General features: G+C 46.3%; 3 protein-coding genes and 1 non-coding gene across 5 annotated transcripts in view; 3 read left to right on the top strand and 1 right to left on the bottom strand.

Annotated features, from left to right (window-relative positions):
* Positions 1–20,343, top strand: part of PIGS (phosphatidylinositol glycan anchor biosynthesis class S) — a 1,033,024-nt gene that overhangs the window by 307,892 nt on the left and 704,789 nt on the right. The gene's annotated exons all lie outside the window — the stretch shown is intronic.
* Positions 561–5,178, top strand: IFT20 (intraflagellar transport 20). 2 transcript variants are annotated; one of them, XM_049772744.1, is made up of 5 exons: positions 561–882; positions 1,064–1,192; positions 3,690–3,775; positions 4,286–4,389; positions 4,839–5,178. In XM_049772744.1, the coding sequence occupies exons 2-5, from the start codon at positions 1,066–1,068 to the stop codon at positions 4,918–4,920; spliced, it is 399 nt and encodes a 132-aa protein (XP_049628701.1). In that variant the 5' UTR covers positions 561–882; positions 1,064–1,065; the 3' UTR covers positions 4,921–5,178. The 2 variants fall into 2 exon arrangements, with proteins under 2 accessions (XP_049628701.1, XP_049628700.1); XM_049772743.1 differs by lacking the exon at positions 561–882 and having other exon boundaries at positions 903–1,192.
* TMEM97 (transmembrane protein 97) lies at positions 5,331–18,554 on the bottom strand. The gene is made up of 3 exons (XM_049772739.1): positions 18,361–18,554; positions 7,559–7,703; positions 5,331–6,430 (listed from the first exon to the last, which is right to left on the bottom strand). The coding sequence occupies exons 1-3, from the start codon at positions 18,484–18,486 to the stop codon at positions 6,171–6,173; spliced, it is 531 nt and encodes a 176-aa protein (XP_049628696.1). The 5' UTR covers positions 18,487–18,554; the 3' UTR covers positions 5,331–6,170.
* TRNAM-CAU (transfer RNA methionine (anticodon CAU)) lies at positions 10,313–10,385 on the top strand. Its single transcript has one exon. It is a non-coding gene; the product is annotated as a tRNA-Met (tRNA).

The following is a 20,343-nucleotide window of genomic DNA, read 5'->3' as shown; positions in this document are numbered from 1 at the left end:
TAGAGATCCAACCCTGTCCTCTCTCCTTTCATCTTCCAGGCAAGACTTGCCCTGTCAGTGACTTCAGACTCTTGCCCATGCTGTTTCCTCTGCTTGGAATGCCTCTTCTTGTCTCACTTGGTATGGTCATTCTGTTACGATTTCACTTTTTTTTGTCACTTTTTTTGTTTTAAAGAAACTATTTTGGGTCTCAGTGAAAAGTAACCTGTGACATCTATTATTCTAATTCCTTCCTGTCTAATTTTTATTTCACTTTAATAATTTCTTTTACGTGTATGTGTGTGTCTACTACATGTATTTTTTTTTTTTTGGTTTTTGGGCCACACCCGGTAACGCTCAGGGGTTACTCCTGGCTATGTGCTCAGAAGTTGCTCCTGGCTTGGGGGACCATATGGGACACCGGGGGATCGAACCGCGGTCCGTCCAAGGCTAGCGCAGGCAAGGCAGGCACCTTACCTTTAGCGCCACCGCCCGGCCCCTACTACATGTATTTAAAAAGCCTTTGTGTCCTTTTGAGTATCTAATGGGACGAATAATATGCAGTGGCTCACAACTTAGTTCCAATTTGACCTCATTGCCCCAAGTTAGCCCTGTTGTCTTAGTGGTATTTCTGAAAAAGCAATTAACACTGTGGTGGTTAGCTCTTGTGTCTTGTCTTCCTCGAGCTAAACCCTGTGCTCCTCCAGGGCAGGCACTGTGCTGTGCTCATTTTGTACCCCAATCACCCAGGGGCGTTGGCATGTAGTAATCACTCAAATGTCTTGATGCCTGTGATAAGCAACTGGACTTTGTTCTTTCCTGACCATTGGCTCCTGTGACTCCTCCTTCTGGCTACTACTGTCACCCCCCAGATCTCCTCTAGGGAAGCCGGAAGGGATACAGGTAAGGTTCAGAGAGTTGGTGAAAGAGGGAAGCTAGGAGGGTGGGAGCCTTTGAAAAATTTGAACTTGGGTCTTTGGTATCTATGAGGAGGAGGCAGAGGAGTGGACTGGGCTGGAAGCAGGTATTTTTTTGGGTAACAGGGAAATAATCAGTGAGATGATTGGGGTCTGTTTCTTTGCAGCGATGGCCAAGGATATCCTGGGTGAAGCAGGGCTGCATTTTGACGAGCTGAACAAACTGCGAGTATTGGACCCTGAGGTTACCCAGCAGACCACAGAGCTCAAGGAAGAGTGCAAGGACTTTGTGGACAGTGAGTGTCATTTGGGGGAAGTCTGATGCCACTTTAAACTGTTCCAACTATGTTCTACCCCTGCAAGTTCTCATATTCACAGTTTAGTTCCAGAGTGAAGAATGAAGCTCTTGACTCTAAAAGCTGAGCCTATGAATTCCCATGTGCCTTTATGAATTCCCTTGTGCACCCATCATGTCGTCATGGCTTTGTTTTCTTTTTCTTTTCTTTTTTTTTTTTTTTTTTTTTTGGTTTTTGGGCCACACCTGGCAGTGCTCAGGAATGACTCCTGGCTGTCTGCTCAGAAATAGCTCCTGGCAGGCACGGGGGACCATATGGGACACCGGGATTTGAACCAACCACCATTGGTCTTGGATCAGCTGCTTGCAAGGCAAATGCAGCTGTGCTATCTCTCCGGGCCCGGCTTTGTTTTCTTTTACAATGCCAGAGATCAGACCCAAGCCTCAAAAATGTGAAGCAATACAGAGCCTATTTGGCGGGGTTGATTTGAGCCTCCTTGGGGCTTTGTAGGCTGAGAGCTTGATTGATGAAAGGCATGTGGTTCTTTGTCAGCCTCTGTGTGTTGTCTCACCTGTCTAGGCCTTAGTTTCTACCACAAGAAAATGGGGTTGCAATGTTCCGAAGGACACTAAGAAAAGAAAATGGGGGCTGTAGCAATAGCACAGTACGTAGGGCATTTGCCTTGGACACAGCTCACCTGAGTTTGATCCTTGGCATCCCATGTGATTTCCCAAACCTGCCAGGAACGATTTCTGAACACTAAGTCAGGAGTAACCCATGAGTGTCACTGCTACCAGGTGTGGCCCAAAAGCCAAACAAGCAAACAAAAAGTGGAGGGGCAACTACAGTAGGTAAGACTCACAGTGGTCCTCAAACTACGACCCGTGGGCCACATACTGTATTTGTTCTCTTGTTTCTTCACTTCAAAATAAGATATTGCAGTGTGCATAGGAATTTGTTCATAGTTTTTGTTTTTACTATAGACCAGCCCTCTAACGGTCTAATTGACAGTGAACTGGCCTTGTTTAAAAAGTTTGAGGATTGGGGCCGGGCGGTGGCGCTGGAGGTAAGGTGCCTGCCTTGCCTGCGCTAGCCTAGGACGGACCGCGGTTCGATCCCCCGGCGTCCCATATGGTCCCCCAAGAAGCCAGGAGCAACTTCTGAGTGCATAGCCAGGAGTAACCCCTGAGCGTCACAGGGTGTGGCCCAAAAACCAAAAAAAAAAAAAAAAAAAAAAAAAAGTTTGAGGACCACTGGAAGAGGGATCAAAGCAATAGCATATCCCATAGGGCATTTGCCTTGCACATGGCTGATCTAGATTCGATCCCACATCCCATATGGTCTCCTGCCAGGAGTGATTTCTGAATGCAGAGCCAGGAGTGATCCCTGAGCACCAACAGGTGTGGCCCCCAAAAAACAAACAAAACAAGAGAGAAAATGGGAGGGAATTAGGTACTTAAATGTCTTGTGTTCTTTATTAGTACTGGTTACAGGCGAGAAGCTTTACCCCACTTTACCATTGAAACCTCATCTAATTTTTATAGGGGGGAGGTTTTGTTCCATACCCAGTGGTGCTTAGAGGCTACTCCCAGCTATATGCTATGCTCAGTCTATTGGGGCCGGAGAGATAGCATGGAGATAGTGCATTTGCCTTGCATGCAGAGGGACGGTGGTTTGAATCCCGGCATCCCATATGGTCCCCTGAGCCTGCTAGGAGCGATTTTTGAGCATAGAGTCAGGAGTTATCCGAGCGGTGCTGGGTGTGACCCAGAAATAAAAAAAAAAGTCTGTTGACCTTTCTCCATTTCCTTTATTCCATGTTTATGGGGAGTCTTCAGAGATCAGTCTAGTAGTGCTTCAAATCATGTGGTACTGGGAGTCCAACTGGGTCTGATCATATGCAAAGTAAACCTGTGTTTTTTAGTCCTACTGTGGCTAGCAGTAGGCTGCTTTTATATATATATATATATATATATATATATATATATATATATATATATATATATATATATATATTTTTTTTTTTTTTTTTTTTTTTTTTTTTTTTTTTTTTTTGGTTTTTGGGCCACACCCGGCGGTGCTCAGGGGTTACTCCTGGCTGTCTGCTGCTCCTGGCAGGCACGGGGGACCATATGGGACACCGGGATTCGAACCAACCACCTTTGGTCCTGGATCGGCTGCTTGCAAGGCAAACGCCACTGTGCTATCTCTCGGGGTCCTCAGGAGCTATTTCTGAGCAGACAGCCAGGAGTAAACCCTGAGCACCGCTGGGTGTGGCCCAAAAACCAAAAAAAAAAAAAAAAGTAGCAACTCAGGAAGGAGTCAAGATTCAAGTATATCCCAGCCCTGTTGAGCCTCTCCCTCCCCTCTTGCTGCTTCTTAGAAACAAGCACTGAACTGACTGACAGGGCAATTAGTTCTGTCCTCCTGGCACAAAGGAATACTGAAAGTGATGATGATAAGAAAATTGATTTTTTTTCATCCTTTTCCCCCAAAGAAATTGGCCAGTTTCAGAAAATAGTTGGCGGTTTAATAGAGCTTGTCGACCAACTTGCCAAAGAAGCAGAAAACGAAAAGATGAAGGTAAGATCCTCATGTCTCAGGTTGGGGTCCTGATTCCTTTTATCCTGTCTTTTGTGGGGAGTGATGAGTGGTCCTGTGGGATATCAAACAAGATTTAGGGGCCAAAGAGATACTACAGCAGGTGAGGCACTTGCCTTGCATGCAGACTTGGGTTCAATGCTTAGCATCACATATGGTCCCCTGAGCCTGCCAACAGCGATTTCTGAGTAGAGCCAGGGGTAATCCCTGAGTACCACCAAGTGTGGCCCCCCAAAAAACCAAAACAAATGAAAAGTAGGTGTGCTGTGTAGGTAATATGGCAAAGGACACACCAAATGGGCTGCTAGGTCAGCTGTTGGCCTCAGAGCAGCCACAAGTTTTCCTTTTGAGCACTACAGGATTTGATTTGTCTGGGTGTTCTTTCTCCCTATAGCCCTGGGACTGCTTCCCCTTGCTGGACACTAAGAACCTCTAGGTAGTCCCTCTGCAGTGCTCCTCAATGCTGACCTTCTTTGGTAATATTGTTTCTAGGCTATTGGTGCTCGGAATTTGCTCAAATCTATAGCAAAGCAGAGAGAAGCCCAACAGCAGCAACTCCAAGCACTAATAGCTGAAAAGAAGATGCAGCTCGAAAGGTAAGAAGCGAAGATGTAAAGAAGCCCCTTGCTCAACTGCAATTCTAGCTTTTTCTTGATCACTCTTGACCTTACTCATCAGTATTCTCCCAGGAGTAACGCCTCTTTTGTCATGCTGACCTGAACAGTTTTTAAAATAAAGTAAAATTAGATTGGATAAGAATGTAGAAAACTTTCATCAGACTTCTAGTTAATTGCATAGCTTGGAAGTTGAGGAGACAATAGCTGGAGGTGACTGGCTCTCCGAAAGACCTTGGGGCTGGACTTCTCATGGCTTCCCACTTTTAAGGGGGTCTTTACTTTTTTTTTTCCAACACCCTTTCATACCTTACCTACTTCACTCTATTCACACCATTTCTTGAAACCACTTAAACCACCTATATTCTCTAAAATTAAGTTCATGGTTTACTTCATTCATTTTTAGGGCTTCTAAAAATTTTGTTTTTCAGGTATCGGGTTGAATATGAAGCATTGTGTAAAGTAGAAGCAGAACAAAATGAATTTATTGACCAGTTTATTTTTCAGAAATGAGCTGAAAATTTCATTTTGTAGGTGGGCAGACCAAAAATGCAAACTCAAACAGCTCTGTATCATTCCAATGACTTGACTAAAGGCCTTTGTGTTCTGTGAGATGGTGTAAGGAATGCAGCATCTCCAAAGGTGATAAGGTCAAGTCAGGGGACTTCATCTGATTGTTAGCGGGCTTTCTCGCACCTTCCCAGGCTCACCTAGTCTCAGCCAGGCTCTACATTCCTCATCTGAACAGACTGTAACCTTAATCTTTTCTTTCCTTTTTTTGTAAATCAACAAAACTTTGAATGGAAAAGCAATAAATTATTGTTTTCAAATGGCTTGATTTATCTTTTTTTTTTTCTGGTGCCCTTGAAGTAGTGTTTAACCCTGGACTCTTTAGCCCCTCATCCACAAAACAAAACCAGGCAGTGGTCAGCAGCTGCTTTTATTTGGAGCAGACAGAAAGTCAGACAATACCCCCACAGGCTGGCCAATATAGCTTATGAGCAAGACAGGCAATAAGGAGGAACTGACTGGGACTGGCCTCGACGTTTTCCCAGATATTTGCCCAAGATTTAAGAGTTGGCCTTGAGTGTCCATTTAGAGCAAGTACCAAGAATAGTGACGTAGTAATGTGAAGTGGCCCAACTGCACATGCTGGATATATCATGTCCTGCTGTTTTCCCCACTTTGGCTAAGAACAAACTAGGATGATTAAACTGAGTGAGGAAAGACAGTAATTTGGAGGAAGTTGTGTTCCACAGGGTTTGATAACACGTTAGCATAAAGGGACTTCTGTAAGGTAGTCCTTGAAAATAGAGAAAACAACATTTGGAGAGAAGGTAGACTTAAATGATTCATGAATATGCCAAATTTGGTTGGGTTTTGTGTGTGTGTGTGCGGGGGTGCTCTACCAGTAAGTCATATCCCTAGCCCATCTAGACTGTATATCACAGATGTTCATCCAGTTTCTGGCCTGATCTGCTTTGAAGTAATTCTGCAGTGGAACTTGGGCATACAGAGAGGTATAACCACCTTACAGCCCCAGCTGTACCCCTCTCTCTGCCCTTCAGGTGACTGGTCTGTTTGTGCCGGTATTCTGGGAAGTGAGGGGTCTGACTTTTTTCCTGTTAGTTCTTGCTCTTGGTGTATTGCTGCTGGTGTATTCCAAATGCTACTGAAGACATAGGGTCTGAGCAGTTTTCCTAGTACCGGCTCAATAAGAAACTGCCCTGTAAGCATCTCTCCTCTGGGCCAGTGGTACTTTTTCATTTTTTCTTCCTTTTTTCCTCATACTTGTACTGGGGACTCCGCAACATGAAAATCAGAAGCATGAGAGGGATAATAAAGTAGGGGGTATAGACAGATAAAAGGGTTATTCGTTCATGAAAAGTCTTTGGTCCTTGTCCTTTGAAACCACTGGCTTTGGAGAAATCCCCAAGTAGAAGCGTGGTGAGGACTGGAATTAGTGTTGTCATAGTATGAACTGCATAGATGATCGCAGGGGTACGAATCCATTTGCAGCCTCCTGAGGTCATGGGGGGAAGAGAAGAGAAATATTAGGTCTGTTCTTGGCTCTAGAGATGTTCATGACATTCTCCAATCTGCCAGCTCCCTTCAGCTGGCTCATCCTACCTTCTTCCCAAATGGAAAACGAAGATTTTAAGTTTATGCTTGATGCATAAACGTGTGTTAGCTAAGGCCCAGCACACTGCAACGAACCAAGAGTGGGGGCTACCTTTTAATTTAGTTTTTAAACACTCTGGGCAATAAAATGGCCATAACTAGTTGAACCAGCTTGGTTTAAAACGTGATGGGTGGGAGCCTCGCCAGTAGCATCTGATAATTGTGTAGAGGGCCAATAGATCCTGTCAAGTGATAGAATCACATTCTAGTAGGAAATACGCTGTACAAACTTAGTTATAACATACGCTGGGACAGACACCTTTTTTATACAAGTATTAGGCAGATGAGGACACTAGAAGAAGGATTTTTTTTTAATGAAATGGTAGGTCCATATTGTGATCACCTTGGTCCTACTGAGCTTATGAACAAGTAAGATACAACTCAAAGATGAAAAGTAGAAGCTAACAAACTTTTTAAATTAGGGGCCAGAGAAACAGTACAAATTTAAATCCTGTTTTTTTTTGTTGTTGTTTGTTTGTTTGTTTTCGCTGGCTATACACTCAGAAATCGCTCCTAGCTTGGGGACCATATGGGACTCCAGGGATCGAACAGAGGTTGACCTGAGCAGCTGCATGCAAGGCAAATGCCCTACTACTGACTATCGCTCCAGCCACCCTTGGTTTGATTCTTGACACCATGTGGTCCCTGAAGCAACATGGCGATTGACCCCCCCCCCCACCAAGCCCAGAGGCAATCGTAGTCTAACCTCTCAACTCCCAAACCAAAAAACTGTGGGGTTAGTGGGATAAAAAAGACCAAGTTTATCCTTTCAGGGGCCCAGGTTCCTGGTGCAAGCCTTTTGACAGACTAAAGCTTCCTTGCAGCACTGGGGAGCACTGACAGCAGCAGTCTGAGCCAAAACAGCCTTCTACGGCATCTCTCCCAGTTCCCTCAGCCAAACCACAGGAAAGGTATCAGAGGGGTGCAGAACTCATTTCAGAGCACAAGAATTTTCACACCATTTACCAACCTTTGAAGAAGGCATATGTTGCAATGGGAAAGAAAGGCAGCTGGAACAAAAGCTCACACAATAAGAAGGACTTTAGCCATGATGGAGTGTCTTGTACGAATGGGTCTTTGAACTCCTTAACATACCATTTCATCAGGTTTTTCAGCTGGAAAAAGAAGAATCACAAATGAGCATAGACACTTGGGCCAGTCTTGGCTGCTCTAATCTGCTACAAAACCCACTGGCTTTCCCAAAGCAAACTTGAATGTCACTAAACAATAACTTCACCTCCTCAGTGAAGTTTTCCTCAGTTCTTGGATCCCTCAGTGCTACCAGACATTTGTTTCCTGACCCCATGAGAGACCTGGGGTATTCTCAATGTAGTTGTGGAAGGAACACAAATGTGACAGATATGAATCACGATCATCTATCTTTTTTTTTTTGTTTTTGGGTTATATTCAGCAGTGCTCCGGTTACTCCTGGCTCTGTGCTCAGAAATTGCCCCTGGCAGGCATGCGGGACCATATGGGATGCCGGGATTTGAACCACCGACCTTCTGCATGCAAGGCAAATGCCTTATCTCCATGCTATCTCTCTGGCCCCTGAATCATGACCTTCTTTAGAAAAGGAACAATATGGGGCCGGTGCTCAGAAATTGCTCCTGGCAGGCATAGGGGACCATATGGGATGCTGGGGATTGAACCCAGATCCATCCTGGGTCAGTCGCATGCAAGGCAAATGCCCTATGCTGTGCTACTGCCCTGGTCCCTATTTTATATATATATATATATATATATATATATATATATATATATATATATATATATATATATATATATATATATTTTAAAGGAAGGCAGACTGCCACAAGCAGCACCTTATTTGGATGTGTCTGGAGTCTTGGAAGCTTGACTACCCAATATTCTCCTACAAATAGACTTTGAGAACTTGGAGATTCTAGCAGGGGAGCACAGCTACTCATATATCTTTGACCGAAGAATGGTCTATCTCTATTTGGGGAAGGCTGTCCTTTTTGACTTAGCGTGCAGCTTTGGGAGGGACGCACATGGAGTGGTGAGGGAGGAAGGGGACACTCGCCTAGCCAGCCAGATCAGCCAAATCTGGCGATCACTGAGGTTGTTTTGTTTTTGGGTCACACCCAGCAGTGCTCAAGGTTTAGAAATCGCTCCTGGCAGGCTCAGGGGACCGTACGGGAATGCCAGGATTCAAACCACCGTCCTTCTGCATGCAAGGCAAATGCCTTACCTCCACGCTATCTCTCCGGCCCCCTTATTATATTTTTTAATATAGTTCACAAATGAGTGTGCGGTCATTCTATGCTCAAACTCAATTTCTTCCTCATTCTTGGCTCCCCTAGGCCAAAAGATTTTTCTTTTCAGAACCCAGCAGGATATTTATGGAAAAACCCTGCCCAAACCACAAATTATATAGCTTATCGGATATAAATGAAGGCTTAACGGTCTTATTTCTAGCTTGTCGTCCCCCCACCATCTTCCATTACTTATAATTACACCAATAACTCCAAGGTCTGGAGAGATGGCACAGTGGAAAAGTGCTTGCTAGTTTGATCCCTGGCATGGCATAGGGCAGGGGTGGCGAACACGTGGCTCTCAAGCCGCATGCGGCTCCCGGCCAAAATGAATGCGGCTCTTTGCCTCTTATCATGATTTTGTATACTGTGGCTCTTTGCCAAGTTTGGATTTTGTTCTGCTGCCTCTGAGGAGGGACCTCTGAGGAGAGATCTCCGAATGCGGAGTCCTGCCCCCAGGCTGCGTCCTCCTGTCTCCCATCCCTCAGAAACAACTGCATGGGCCAGCGGGGGTGGGGGGGGTGGGGAGGAACACCCGTATGGCACATGTTGGGTCACATCTTGCCGTGAATTCTTAGTGTGGAGGACACAGCACACCCTCACCATCACTGCAGGATTTTGACCCTCACTCAAAATGGCAAAATGCAATATGTGTTTAATATATAGTTAAAATTATAGGCTTTTGTGTGAGTGTCTGTTTTGGCAGGTCACTGCGTGGTGTGGCTCTCTGACTTGCAGAGTTTAAAATTTTAGCTCTTTGTGTCGAACTTGTTCGCCACCCCTGGCATAGGGTTTTCTGAGCACAACCAGGTGTGGCCCCAAAACAAAACAAAAGCTCCAAATCCATAACAACATGTGAAGTAAGAGCAGCATGGTTTGAGGGCGCCTACTCGGAGCTTTTATACAGGAGCCCAAAGCCTGAGATTTGCCCTGCTGCTTTGGACATCCTGGAGACTGCAAGTGGGGACAGGGCTGTGTCCACACACCTGTCTCTGAAGTCAAATATGTCTTAAGATATGACAAAGGCAATTTCCAAGGTAAGATTAGTTTATAATGGAAAACCCAAATATACCTTCACGTTAATTTTTAATTAATAGATAAAGGCTCACTTTTATGAAATGGGAGGCCTCAGTTCTGTGAAGGAGCTTTAAGTAAATATTCAGCTGTAGTATAATGAATAATGGGCCTGTCTACAAACCAGAAGCAAATATTCAGAAACAAACACTGGTAACATAATATTGATTTTATGAAGGCTCCAGCTAGATAATTTTTTGGCCCAGTGATCATAGATTTGTACTTTATTTGAAATTAAAATTCACAGCAATACTCTTTGATTTGTTCTAAGCACTTATCAGGATATAATGTGGTAGAGAACTGATCTGGGCTATTTTCCTCATTTGTAGAAGAAACAGAATAAGTGTTTAAGATTTTTTTCCCCCCAGGTGGTCCTCTTAGCACAGCAGACAGTGCATCAGTTTCATAATCTGAAGGTCCTGAGTTTGAGCCTCAGAGAGGGCAGAGCCGGCTTGTTGCTTAACTTCCAAAGGAATAGTTTGGGGCCTGAGAGATAGCACAGCGATAGAGCATTTGCCTTGCATGTGGCTGACCCAGGAAGGGCCCGGTTTGATTCCCGGCATCCCATATAGTCCCCCAGCCTGCCAGGGGCGATTTCTGAGTGCAGAGTCAGGAGGACCCCTGAGCGCGGCTCGGTGTGGCCCCAAAACCAATCAATAAAGTTTTTTTTGTTTTGTTTTGTTTTTTTGAGGGGGTCACACCCGGCAGTGCTCAGGGGTTACTCCTGGCTCTATGCTCAGAGATTGCTCCTGGCAGGCTCAGGGGACCATATGGGATGCCGGGATTCGAACCACCGTCCTGCGTCTAAGGCAAACGTCTTACCGCTGTGCTATCTCTCCAGCCCCAAAGTTTTAAAAAATATCTTTCCCCATAGAATACTGGGGGTGGTGATGCAGAAATAAACTATAGGAAGTGAGGGAATTGCCTTGTATACAGGCAAGCCCAGTTCAATCCCCATTACTACATAAGGTACCCCAAGCACTATTAAATGCAATTCAAGCACAGAGCCAGGATTGGCACCAAAACAAAGAAAGTCATGACCCAATAACGCCCACAGTCTTTCTTGTTTGGGGGCCACAGCTGGCAGCGCTCAGGGGTTACTCCTGGCTCTGCACTCAGAAATTATTCCTGGCAAGCTCAGGGGACCATATGGAATGCCAGGGATCAAACCCAGGTCGACATCATGCAAGGTAACTGTTCTATCAATCTGACCCCAAATGCCCACTGGACTGAGTTAGGCCCAAGACCTCAGTGGAGTTAAAACCATAGAACCGGGCCGGGAAGGTGGCGCTAGAGGTAAGGTGTCTGCCTTACAAGCGCTAGCCAAGGAATGGACCGCGGTTCGATCCCCCGGCGTCCCATATGGTCCCCCCAAGCCAGGGGCGATTTCTGAGCACATAGCCAGGAGTAACCCCTGAGCGTCAAACGGGTGTGGCCCAAAAACAAAACAAAACAAAACAAACCAAAAAAAAAAAAACAAAAAAACCATAGAACCTTTGCAAAGAGCTGCTTTGAGTGTTTGAGCTGCTTTGAGGCTCAGGACAAAGCCCTTAATCTCAATAAGCTTGTTTTCCATGTAAAGTCAAGCTCCCTCACTGTTGGTAAGATAAGATGAACTATAAAACGAACCTATAGCCTTTAGAACAATGGTTAGCATGAAGTAAATGGGAAATCATTCAATTGAATAAGACTATTTGGATGGCTGGAGAGACAGTATAGAGATTAAGGTACTGTTTTGCATTCACCTATGTAACCAACGCCAGTTTGGTCCCCAGAACCACATATGATCCCCTGAGTACCACCAAGAGTGGTCTCTGATTATAGAGCCAAGAATAAACCCTGAACACAGTCAATGTGGGCCAACCCCCCTACACTCCATTTGATCTGAAAATTCAGGTTTGCTCCTATTAAAATTTTAGCATGAAATGTCAGAAATTATTTGTTGAATGTGTGAGGTTCTAGGTTCAATCCCTGGCATTTCCAAAAATATGTCTATTTAGTAAGAGACTACAAAATGGTAAATCTTTTCAAATTTATGCCTGATTCACATTTGATTCAACTTATCATAAATAGCCATTAAAGTAATCATCTGGCATTACAAGTGATTTTTTTCCTGGGTGACACTGGTGACCCTCAAGTTTTACTCCTGGTTCTGTGCTTAGGAATCAGCCCTTGGTGTTCTCGGGGGATGAAAATGGGATGCTGAAGATTGAATCTGGGTCGGCCATATACAAGGCAAGTGCCCTACCTGCTGTACTATCTCTCTTCCTTCCTTCCTTCCTTCCTTCCTTCCTTCCTTCCTTCCTTCCTTCCTTCCTTCCTTCCTTCCTTCCTTCCTTCCTTCCTTCCTTCCTTCCTTCCTTCCTTCCTTCCTTCCTTCTTTCCTTCTTCCATTTTCCTTCCATTTTCCTTCCTCCCTCCCTCCCTCCCTCCCTCCCTCCCTCCCTCCCTCCCTCCCTCCCTCCCTCCCTCCCTCCCTCCCTCCCTCCCTCCTTCCTTCCTTCCTTCCTTCCTTCCTTCCTTCCTTCCTTCCTTCCTTTTGGTTTTGGTTTTTTTGGGTCACACCTGGCGGCGCTCAGGGATTACTCCAGGCTCTACACTCAGAAATTGCTCCTGGCAGGCAGGCTTGGGGGACCATATGGGATACCGGGAATCAAACCGGGGTCCATCCTGGGTTGGCTGCGTGCAAGGCAAATGCCTTACCACTCCAGCCCCACACACATGATTTCTAAATCAGGGATTGCCACAGATCAGTCTTCAGTCTTCGACTTCTCTAATTTAGAAAGAGTACAGATTGATTTTAGCACTTCACACCTAGGTGCTCATCTGTTTTTCCTTTAAGAGATGTGATGCCACCTAGGTGCAAACAATACTATAAAATGCTTCCTGTTAGTACAGTGAGGAGAAAGAAAGGAACTGGAGGAGAAATATTAATCTGAAAGGGGCGCTTGGGGTCTTAGGTGCATTGGTGATGTTAAGAAAGGACATATCCGGAGCAAAAGCACAGCGATAAGGAGTCTGCCTTGCATGCAACCAACACAGGACAGACGGCGGTTCGAATCCTGGCATCCCATATGATCCCCCAAGCCTGCCAGGGGTGATTTCTGAGCACAGAGCCAGGAGTCACCCCCGAGAACCATTGGGTGTGAGCCCCCCACCCCCAAAAAAAGAAAGGGCATATCCAAGCCAGAAATATCCAAGGAAATATCCAAGTAAAAGTCAACAACAATGAAAACATGAGACCCAAAACTTTTACAACCAAAACTTAAAATGGACCTGTTATGCAGGCAGGGTGGGGGCAAGAGTGGTGGCATGGAATGGAGTCTGGGAACAGTGATGGAGGGAGGTTGACACTGGTAGGATTGGTACTGAAACATTGTACTGAAACCAAACTATAAATAACTTTGCAAATCACAATGGTTTCAATAAAATATTTTTAAATGCTTCCTGTCCAGGGGCCAGAGTGATAGTACAGCCAGCGGCAGGGCATTTGCCTTGCACGCGGCCAATCCCGGATGGATCCTGGTTCAATTCCCAGCATCCCATATGGTCCCCTGATCATGCCAGGAGCGATTTCTGAGCGTAGAGCCAGGAGTAACCCCTTAGCACCGTTGGGTGTGACCCCCCCCCCCCCCGAAAAAAAGCTTCCTGTCCAATCAATGTTTCAATCCTAACTAAATTCTTGTTTCATAATAGTTTTTCCAAGTATTGATTTGCTTTCAATCAAGATATTTAATCTGCAAATTGTAGCCTAACCATTATATGATTTCCCACAGCTGTTTAGTTTTAAAGGAAAGTTTCTTCTATTTTTGGAGGAAAAAAAAAACCCCAGATGTTAAATTTTGGCATTTTTCCCGAGAGAATCTTTGAGAACTCAAGATTTTTTTTTATTATTTTTTTCCCCAGAAAGAAGCAACAAAATTTGCCTGATTACATAACAACCTCCCCCAACTAATGTTTCTGGCCAAGGTTTGCCTACATCAGACTTTAACAGTTAACAGCTGTAAGCTCTACTGTAAAAATTTCAACATTAAATAAAGCCAGGACCATACCAAAAAAACAGGCATAAATGGGGTCTTTATGAAGATAGTGAGCAAGGACCTGTGGGAATGAATAATTCACAAAGGACTGAAACTGGACTGGAGTGATAGCACAGTGAGGAGGGCATTTGCCTAGCACATGGCTGACCTGTGTTTGATCTCCGGCATCCCATATGGTCCCCTGAGCTTGCCAGGAGTAACCCTTGAGTGCTACTGGGTGTGGTTCAAAAAACTAAAACCAGACCAAACCAAAAAAAAAAAAAAAATCAAACCCCAAAATTAAAAATTACAAAGGACAAAAACCAACAGCTATTTTTCGTTCTGTTTTTGGGCCACATTTGGCAAGGTTCAGGGTTTGCTTCTGGCAGGGCTTAGAACACAATATGGGGTGCCAACGATAGAACCTGGGTTGGCCATGTCCAAGGCAAATGCTGTGCTGGCCCAGAAACAAATAGCTCTTGCGTCTAAAACTATTATCCGGAGTAACATCCTAACTGCTCAGTATTAAAGGGGACCATAAAGCAAGTTTGCACACAAGTAGCCTGAGTTTTGTTACACAGGTTTAAAACCATGAACATGGTCTCCTTTCTCTCCTTTCTTCAAGGACTGTGTTTACCTTTTTAGAAAAAGTGTGTCTACATGGGCCTATTTGGTTCAAATGGACACCAAAAGTCTCCATATCCTAATCCCCAGAACCTATGATTTATAATAATTTGGCAGAACTTTACAATGACTCAAAGATCTTAAACAGCTTTACCAGGTTATTTGCTGGTAGGCCCTAAATGTGATCACAAGTACCCTTAAAAAAGTAGGGTAGGGGCTGGAGAGATAGCATGGAGGTAAGGCGTTTTTGCCTTTCATGCAGAAGGATGGTGGTTCGAATCCCGGCATCCCACATGGTCCCCTGAGCCTGCCAGGAGCGATTTCTGAGCATAGAGCCAGGAGTAACCCCTGAGCACTGCTGGGTGTGACCCAAAAACAAAACAAACAAAAAAAAGTAGGGTAGAGGGCCAGAGTGATGGTGCAGCAGTAGGGCATTTGCCTTGCCGAGGGCTGACCTGGGGTGAACCCAGGTTCGATTCCTGGCATTCCATAAGGTCCCCTGAGCTTGCCAGGAGCAATATCTGAGCGCAGAGCCTGGAGTAACCCATGAGTGCTGCTGCTGGGTCTGGCCCAAAACCAAAAAAAAAAAAGTAAGATTGAGAGAGACAGGTATAAGAAAAGGCCCCAGGGGCTGGTGACAGTTCAGGAATTAAGGTGTTTGCCTTGCAAACTGGTGTTTGCAGCCAGTCCTGGTTGAATTACCACCTGCCTTCACCACCACTGCCAGGAGTGAACCCTGAGCACAGAATCAAGACTCAGTCCTGAGTACCACTGTTGCGACCCTGAACAACAAACAAACAAAAAATAAAGAAGACAACAGATGAAATAACTCAAGTGAGGGCCCGGAGAGATAGCACAGCGGTGTTTGCCTTGCAAACAGCCGATCCAGGACCAAAGGTGGTTGGTTCGAATCCCGGTGTCCCATATGGTCCCCCGTGCCTGCCAGGAGCTATTTCTGAGCAGACAGCCAGGAGTAACCCCTGAGCAACGCCGGGTGTAGCCCAAAAACCAAAAACCAAAAAAAAAAAAAAAAAAGAAATAACTCAAGTGAGAAAGCACATGCTTTGCATATGTGAGGCCTGAGTTGAACCTCTCATTTGTGCCTGGTGCCCCCTGTTTAAGGAAAAAAAAAGCCCATAAAATAAGAAAAGACAGGCCCGGAGAGATAGTACAGCGGTGTTTGCCTTGCAAGCAGCCAATCCAGGACCAAAGGTGGTTGGTTCGAATCCCGGTGTCCCATATGGTCCCTCCGTGCCTGCAGGGAGCTACTTCTGAGCAGACAGCCAGAAGTAACCCCTGAGCATCGCCAGGTGTGGCCCAAAAACCAAAAAAAAAAAAAAAAAGAAAAGAAAAGGCACCAATGTGATACTAGAAACAGAGATGGAGTCCCAAGCCTAGAAAACCTGGCACTACCAGAAACCACGGAACTAAGGAACAATTTGCTACTCTCAGAGGTGATGTGAAGAAACCAGCTCTTGAAACTTTGATTTGTCCTGTAAGTCACTTCAAACTCCAAGACTCTGGAACTGTGAGAAAATAGATTTGTGCTGTTTCGTGCCTATGTTTTTGGTACTATAACGCTAATAGGAAACTGCATATGTTTGAGCCTATACTGTAACTCAGTGACATTCTAGGATCCAATTCCTTGGCTCTAGTCAAGACACTCAAAAGAGTTCTGGGAAGAATCGAGTTCTTAGACTAACCTCCTCCCCCAGCCCTACCTTTTCAGAGTGCAGCCTGACGCTTGCCTTATTCGACCTACACAGTTCCCAGGTTGGCGGGACTCAACAGCAAATCAAGAGACTATATCTGTGGAAGGGGGTGGAGGGAGGACAGTGTTCAGAGGAATTTTCAGATGCTGGGAAAGTTAATAGAAACGACTTCTACCAGAAAACTGAGGCATGTACATTCACCACAGAGGTTCAGGGAATCCAGGTTAAGAGGAACCCACTTTTTTTTGGACCGCACCCAGAAGTGCTCATGGCCTATTCCAGATTTTTGTGCTCAAGAGTGACCCCTCCTGGTACACAGAGGCCCATTGTGGTGCCAGAGATGTAAGAGTGGAAGGTGTTAGTGGGATGTAAGCCAATGGCCTTAAACCCTGATTCTCACCAACCCAACAAAGCATTTTCTTTCCTTTTTTTTTTTTTTTGGTTTTGGACCACACCCGGTGACACTGGGGTTACGCCTGGCTATGCGCTCAGAAATTGCTCCTGGCTTGGGGGAAACTATATCAGGCACCAGGAGATGGAACCGCAGTCAGTCCTAGGTTAGCCACGTGCAAGGCAAATGCCCTACGCTTGTGTCACCACTCTGGCCCACAAAGTATTTTCTTTTCTTTGTTTTTGGTTTTTGGGCCAAACCCGGCGGTGCTCAGGGGTTACTCCTGGCTGTCTGCTCAGAAATAGCTCCTGGCAGGCACAGGGGACCATATGGGACACCAGGATTTGAACCAACCACCTTTGGTCCTGGATCGGCTGGCTTCTTGCAAGGCAAACGCCGCTGTGCTATCTCTCCGGGCCCTTTTTTTGTTTGTTTTTTGGGTCACACCCAGCAGTACTCAGGGGTTACTCCTGGCTCTACGCTCAGAAATCGCTCCTGGCAGGCTCGAGGGACCATATGGGATGCCGGGATTCGAACCACCGACCTTCTGCATGCAAGACAAACACACTACCTCCATGCTATCTATCTGGCCATCCCCCCCCACAAAGTATTTTCAAAGAGATATAGGACTGATGAAATTTTCTTTTCTAAAATTTTTTAATTTTTTGGTTTTGGAGTCACACTTGATGGTGCTAAAGGGCTACTTCTGGGGATCTTTGGGGAACCATATGGAATGCTGTGAACTGAACCCAGATCAGCTGCATACAACTCACTGTACTCTTACTCTAATCCCTGGATAGTCAAATTTTCAAGTAGACAGATTAGGGTTTGCCTATAGTTCTACAGAAAGATTGGGAAATAGAACTGAGGTCAGAAACTTGGTTTAGGGGCCAAGTGTGAACAGAACAAATAATTTCCCCTATAAAACATAGAAAGCATTAAATCAAAGTTTATAGGTTACAAACTCTTCACTACCAAGAAAAGGGCCTCTCATTTTTTTCTCCAGCCTTACTATCATCCAATTAAAGGGGCCAATTTGAGACGATGGAGTAACAGCTCAATGGGTTGAGCACTTGCTTTGCATGCTAGAAGCCTGAGTTCCATGCACCTGCAAAGACTATGCTCTAGCCCTTTTACCTCTAGCCCGAGCCCTATGATCAAAATTTTTTCTACCAGGAAATACAACTTAAAAACTGTGCAAAAGTGATGTAGACGGTGGTTAATCTCAGTTACTACTGCCAATAGATCAGAGGTGGGGAATTTAAACATACCTGTATTAGATTCTTTTCATCTTTTTAAATAGTTGGGGGTGGGGGCCTTGGGGCCATACCCGGCAGTGCTCAGAATTACTCCTGACTCTGTGCTCAGGAACAAATCCTGGCGGGTTCAGGGAACCATATGGGATGGCCAGGATCAAGGCCATCGTCCTACCCACTGTCCTTGCTCGGAGGAAGATTCTTTGGAAAAGATAATCAAGTATCTAACTCAACGCTTAAGGGGAAAAGGTTGGGACAGTCAGGACTTAAGGTCGGCGGGAAGGAAGAAAAAGCACCAGAATTGGAGCCACGAGTGAGGGTTCCCACTTGGCACTAAGAGGCAGCCTCGAGGGGCGCGGAGAGACCCCCGAGTGGACGACCCGAAATCCAGGATCCAGAAGCGATCACCGCGCTCACCTCCGCCGGGTAGAGCTCGTGCGGCAGCAGCATCTGCAGGTCCATGAACAGAGTGATGGGGATGTGCGAGAGGAAGTAGAAGCCCAGCAGCCACTCCAGGCCGCGCCGGGCACCCAGAGCCCCCATGATCCGCTCGTCGCTCCGGGCTGGAAGGAAAAGAAGTCGCGCAAGCCCAGACCCGCAGACGTGGGAAGAGGCTGAGAACGGGTTTTGGGTCTGGACACTTCGTGGCCCAGAAGCCCGCCCCGCCCCTTTCTGGGTACGCAGGCCTCTCCCATTGGCTGGAGAGGGGGTGCTGGGCGGGACTCAGGGGGCGGGGCTTACCACCGGCGACGCCTATTGGTTCTTCGGAGTGTCGCGTGAGGCGGCGCCACGTGGGCAGGGCCGGCTGCTCGCTCCAAGTCTGCCGGTAGGCGGCGCTGCGGCCGTTGCGGGACGGGGAGGGACGGGGTGGGCCGAGGCTGGCGGCCGCGTGGCGCGCTGTGGCCGCTGTCCACGGTGGTGTCTCCATCTCACTTACTGAGCTGGAATTTGGTCACTTATAAAAATAAACTACTCGGGGCCGGAGCGGTGGCACAAGCGTTAAGGCGTTTGCCTTGCACGCGCTGATCTAGGACGGATCGCGGTTCAATATGGTCCCCCAAGCCAGGAGGAACCCCTGAGCGTCAGTGGGTGTGGCCCCCAAACATTAATCATCATAATAATAATAATAGTAAAAATAAAATAAACTACTAAAACTCGACCCTGCAGGATCAAGTGTGTGAAGCAAGTTGCATGGAGAAGTAGGAAGTCTTTGGGCTGGGACATGACCACCCTGATCCAAAATTCGTTTCTTCTCTGCAAATGCTGATCTTGCAAGGGGTGGGCCAGGGGAGAAGCTGCACAGGGCTGTGCCCTTCTCTGAGAAGAAGAGTACTTTTGTGGGTCCTTGGGTTCTGGCCCTGGGGACCCGAACCCTCCCTGAGTCCCGATTCCCTGCAGCAGGCGATTAGGGGGCCCTGCACGAAGGTGGCAATCGCCATGAGTCGTCTTAGCCGTCAACTGGCATCTTGCGGGCCAATGACTCTTGAGACTGAAAAGTCAGGGTTCACGAGAGGAGGGGTGACTCTGCCAAGAAGGGGAAGGTTCTGCAATTTTTTTTTGTTTTGTTTTTGTTTTTGGGTCACACTCGGCAGCGCTCAGGGGTTACTCCTGGCTCCACGCTCAGAAATCGCTCCTGGCAGGCTCAGGGGGACCATATGGGACGCCGGGATTGGAACCGATGACCTTCTGCATGAAAAGCAAACGCCTTACCTCCGTGCTATCTCTCTGGCTCCGGTTCTGCAATCTTGAAGTGGATCCCCCTCCTGGCAACCCTCCTGGGCCCTGTGTGCCCAAGGCCCTTTGTGTCTTTGAACTTCTAACGCTGCAGCCTTGGCAGAGGGGAAAGTGGGCCTGGAAGCATAAGCTTTGAGTGGAGGACGGGCCCAAAGGGGGCTTTCTTCTTCTTCTCTTCTTTTTTTTTTTTTTTTGCATTTTGTTCTCTCTTTATTTATTTTTTTTCAATAAAACATTATCTTCTTCTTTTTTATTTTAATTTTTTAGATGGGGAGGGAAGTTGGAGAAGAGACGATGCTGAATTAAGGGAGGGTGGTCCATCCTGCAGGAATGACCTTGGGCGCAGGGGTGGCCAAGGAGTCAGAGCAAAAGGAGGGAGCTTAGTGTCCCCAGGATGGACCTCTGGCTCTAAAGCAGAGTTGGGGGGTGTGGGCTGGCCAGATAGGGAACCCCAGATCTCTCAGGCTGTATGTCCCTTGGACTCTTCCATAGTGGTCATTTCGAGGTATTGACAGCAACTGAGGGATGGAGGTTCAAGCTGGTCAGGCAGCCACAAACCACAGGGCAAAGTGGGGAGTGGGTTTTGGGAGGTGACAATGTCCCTATATTAGTGGCAGGAAGAGTTGCCCCGTAAAGGGTTCTACTTACCATAATGAATGGTTCTCA

The sequence above is a fragment of the Suncus etruscus genome, chromosome 1 (assembly GCF_024139225.1).
Source record: "Suncus etruscus isolate mSunEtr1 chromosome 1, mSunEtr1.pri.cur, whole genome shotgun sequence".
NCBI classification, from domain to species: domain Eukaryota; kingdom Metazoa; phylum Chordata; class Mammalia; order Eulipotyphla; family Soricidae; genus Suncus; species Suncus etruscus.
Note: the sequence above shows the minus strand (reverse complement) of the source record. Positions and strands in the feature narration are given on the sequence as shown.

What these genes read in the sequence shown, in the direction of transcription:
- TMEM97 (XM_049772739.1), bottom strand. Translation starts at nt 18,486, where the DNA reads ATGGGGGCTCTGGGTGCCCGGCGCGGCCTGGAGTGGCTGCTGGGCTTC. An exon ending in ACGAGCTCTACCCGGCGGAG is followed by an intron (nt 7,704 to 18,360) that starts GTGAGCGCGGTG and finishes TTCTTTTTCCAG; the next exon opens with CTGAAAAACCTGATGAAATG. An exon ending in AACATATGCCTTCTTCAAAG is followed by an intron (nt 6,431 to 7,558) that starts GTTGGTAAATGG and finishes CCATGACCTCAG; the next exon opens with GAGGCTGCAAATGGATTCGT.
- IFT20 (XM_049772743.1), top strand. Translation starts at nt 1,039, where the DNA reads ATGATTGGGGTCTGTTTCTTTGCAGCGATGGCCAAGGATATCCTGGGT. An exon ending in GTGCAAGGACTTTGTGGACA is followed by an intron (nt 1,193 to 3,689) that starts GTGAGTGTCATT and finishes TTTCCCCCAAAG; the next exon opens with AAATTGGCCAGTTTCAGAAA. An exon ending in CAGAAAACGAAAAGATGAAG is followed by an intron (nt 3,776 to 4,285) that starts GTAAGATCCTCA and finishes TATTGTTTCTAG; the next exon opens with GCTATTGGTGCTCGGAATTT.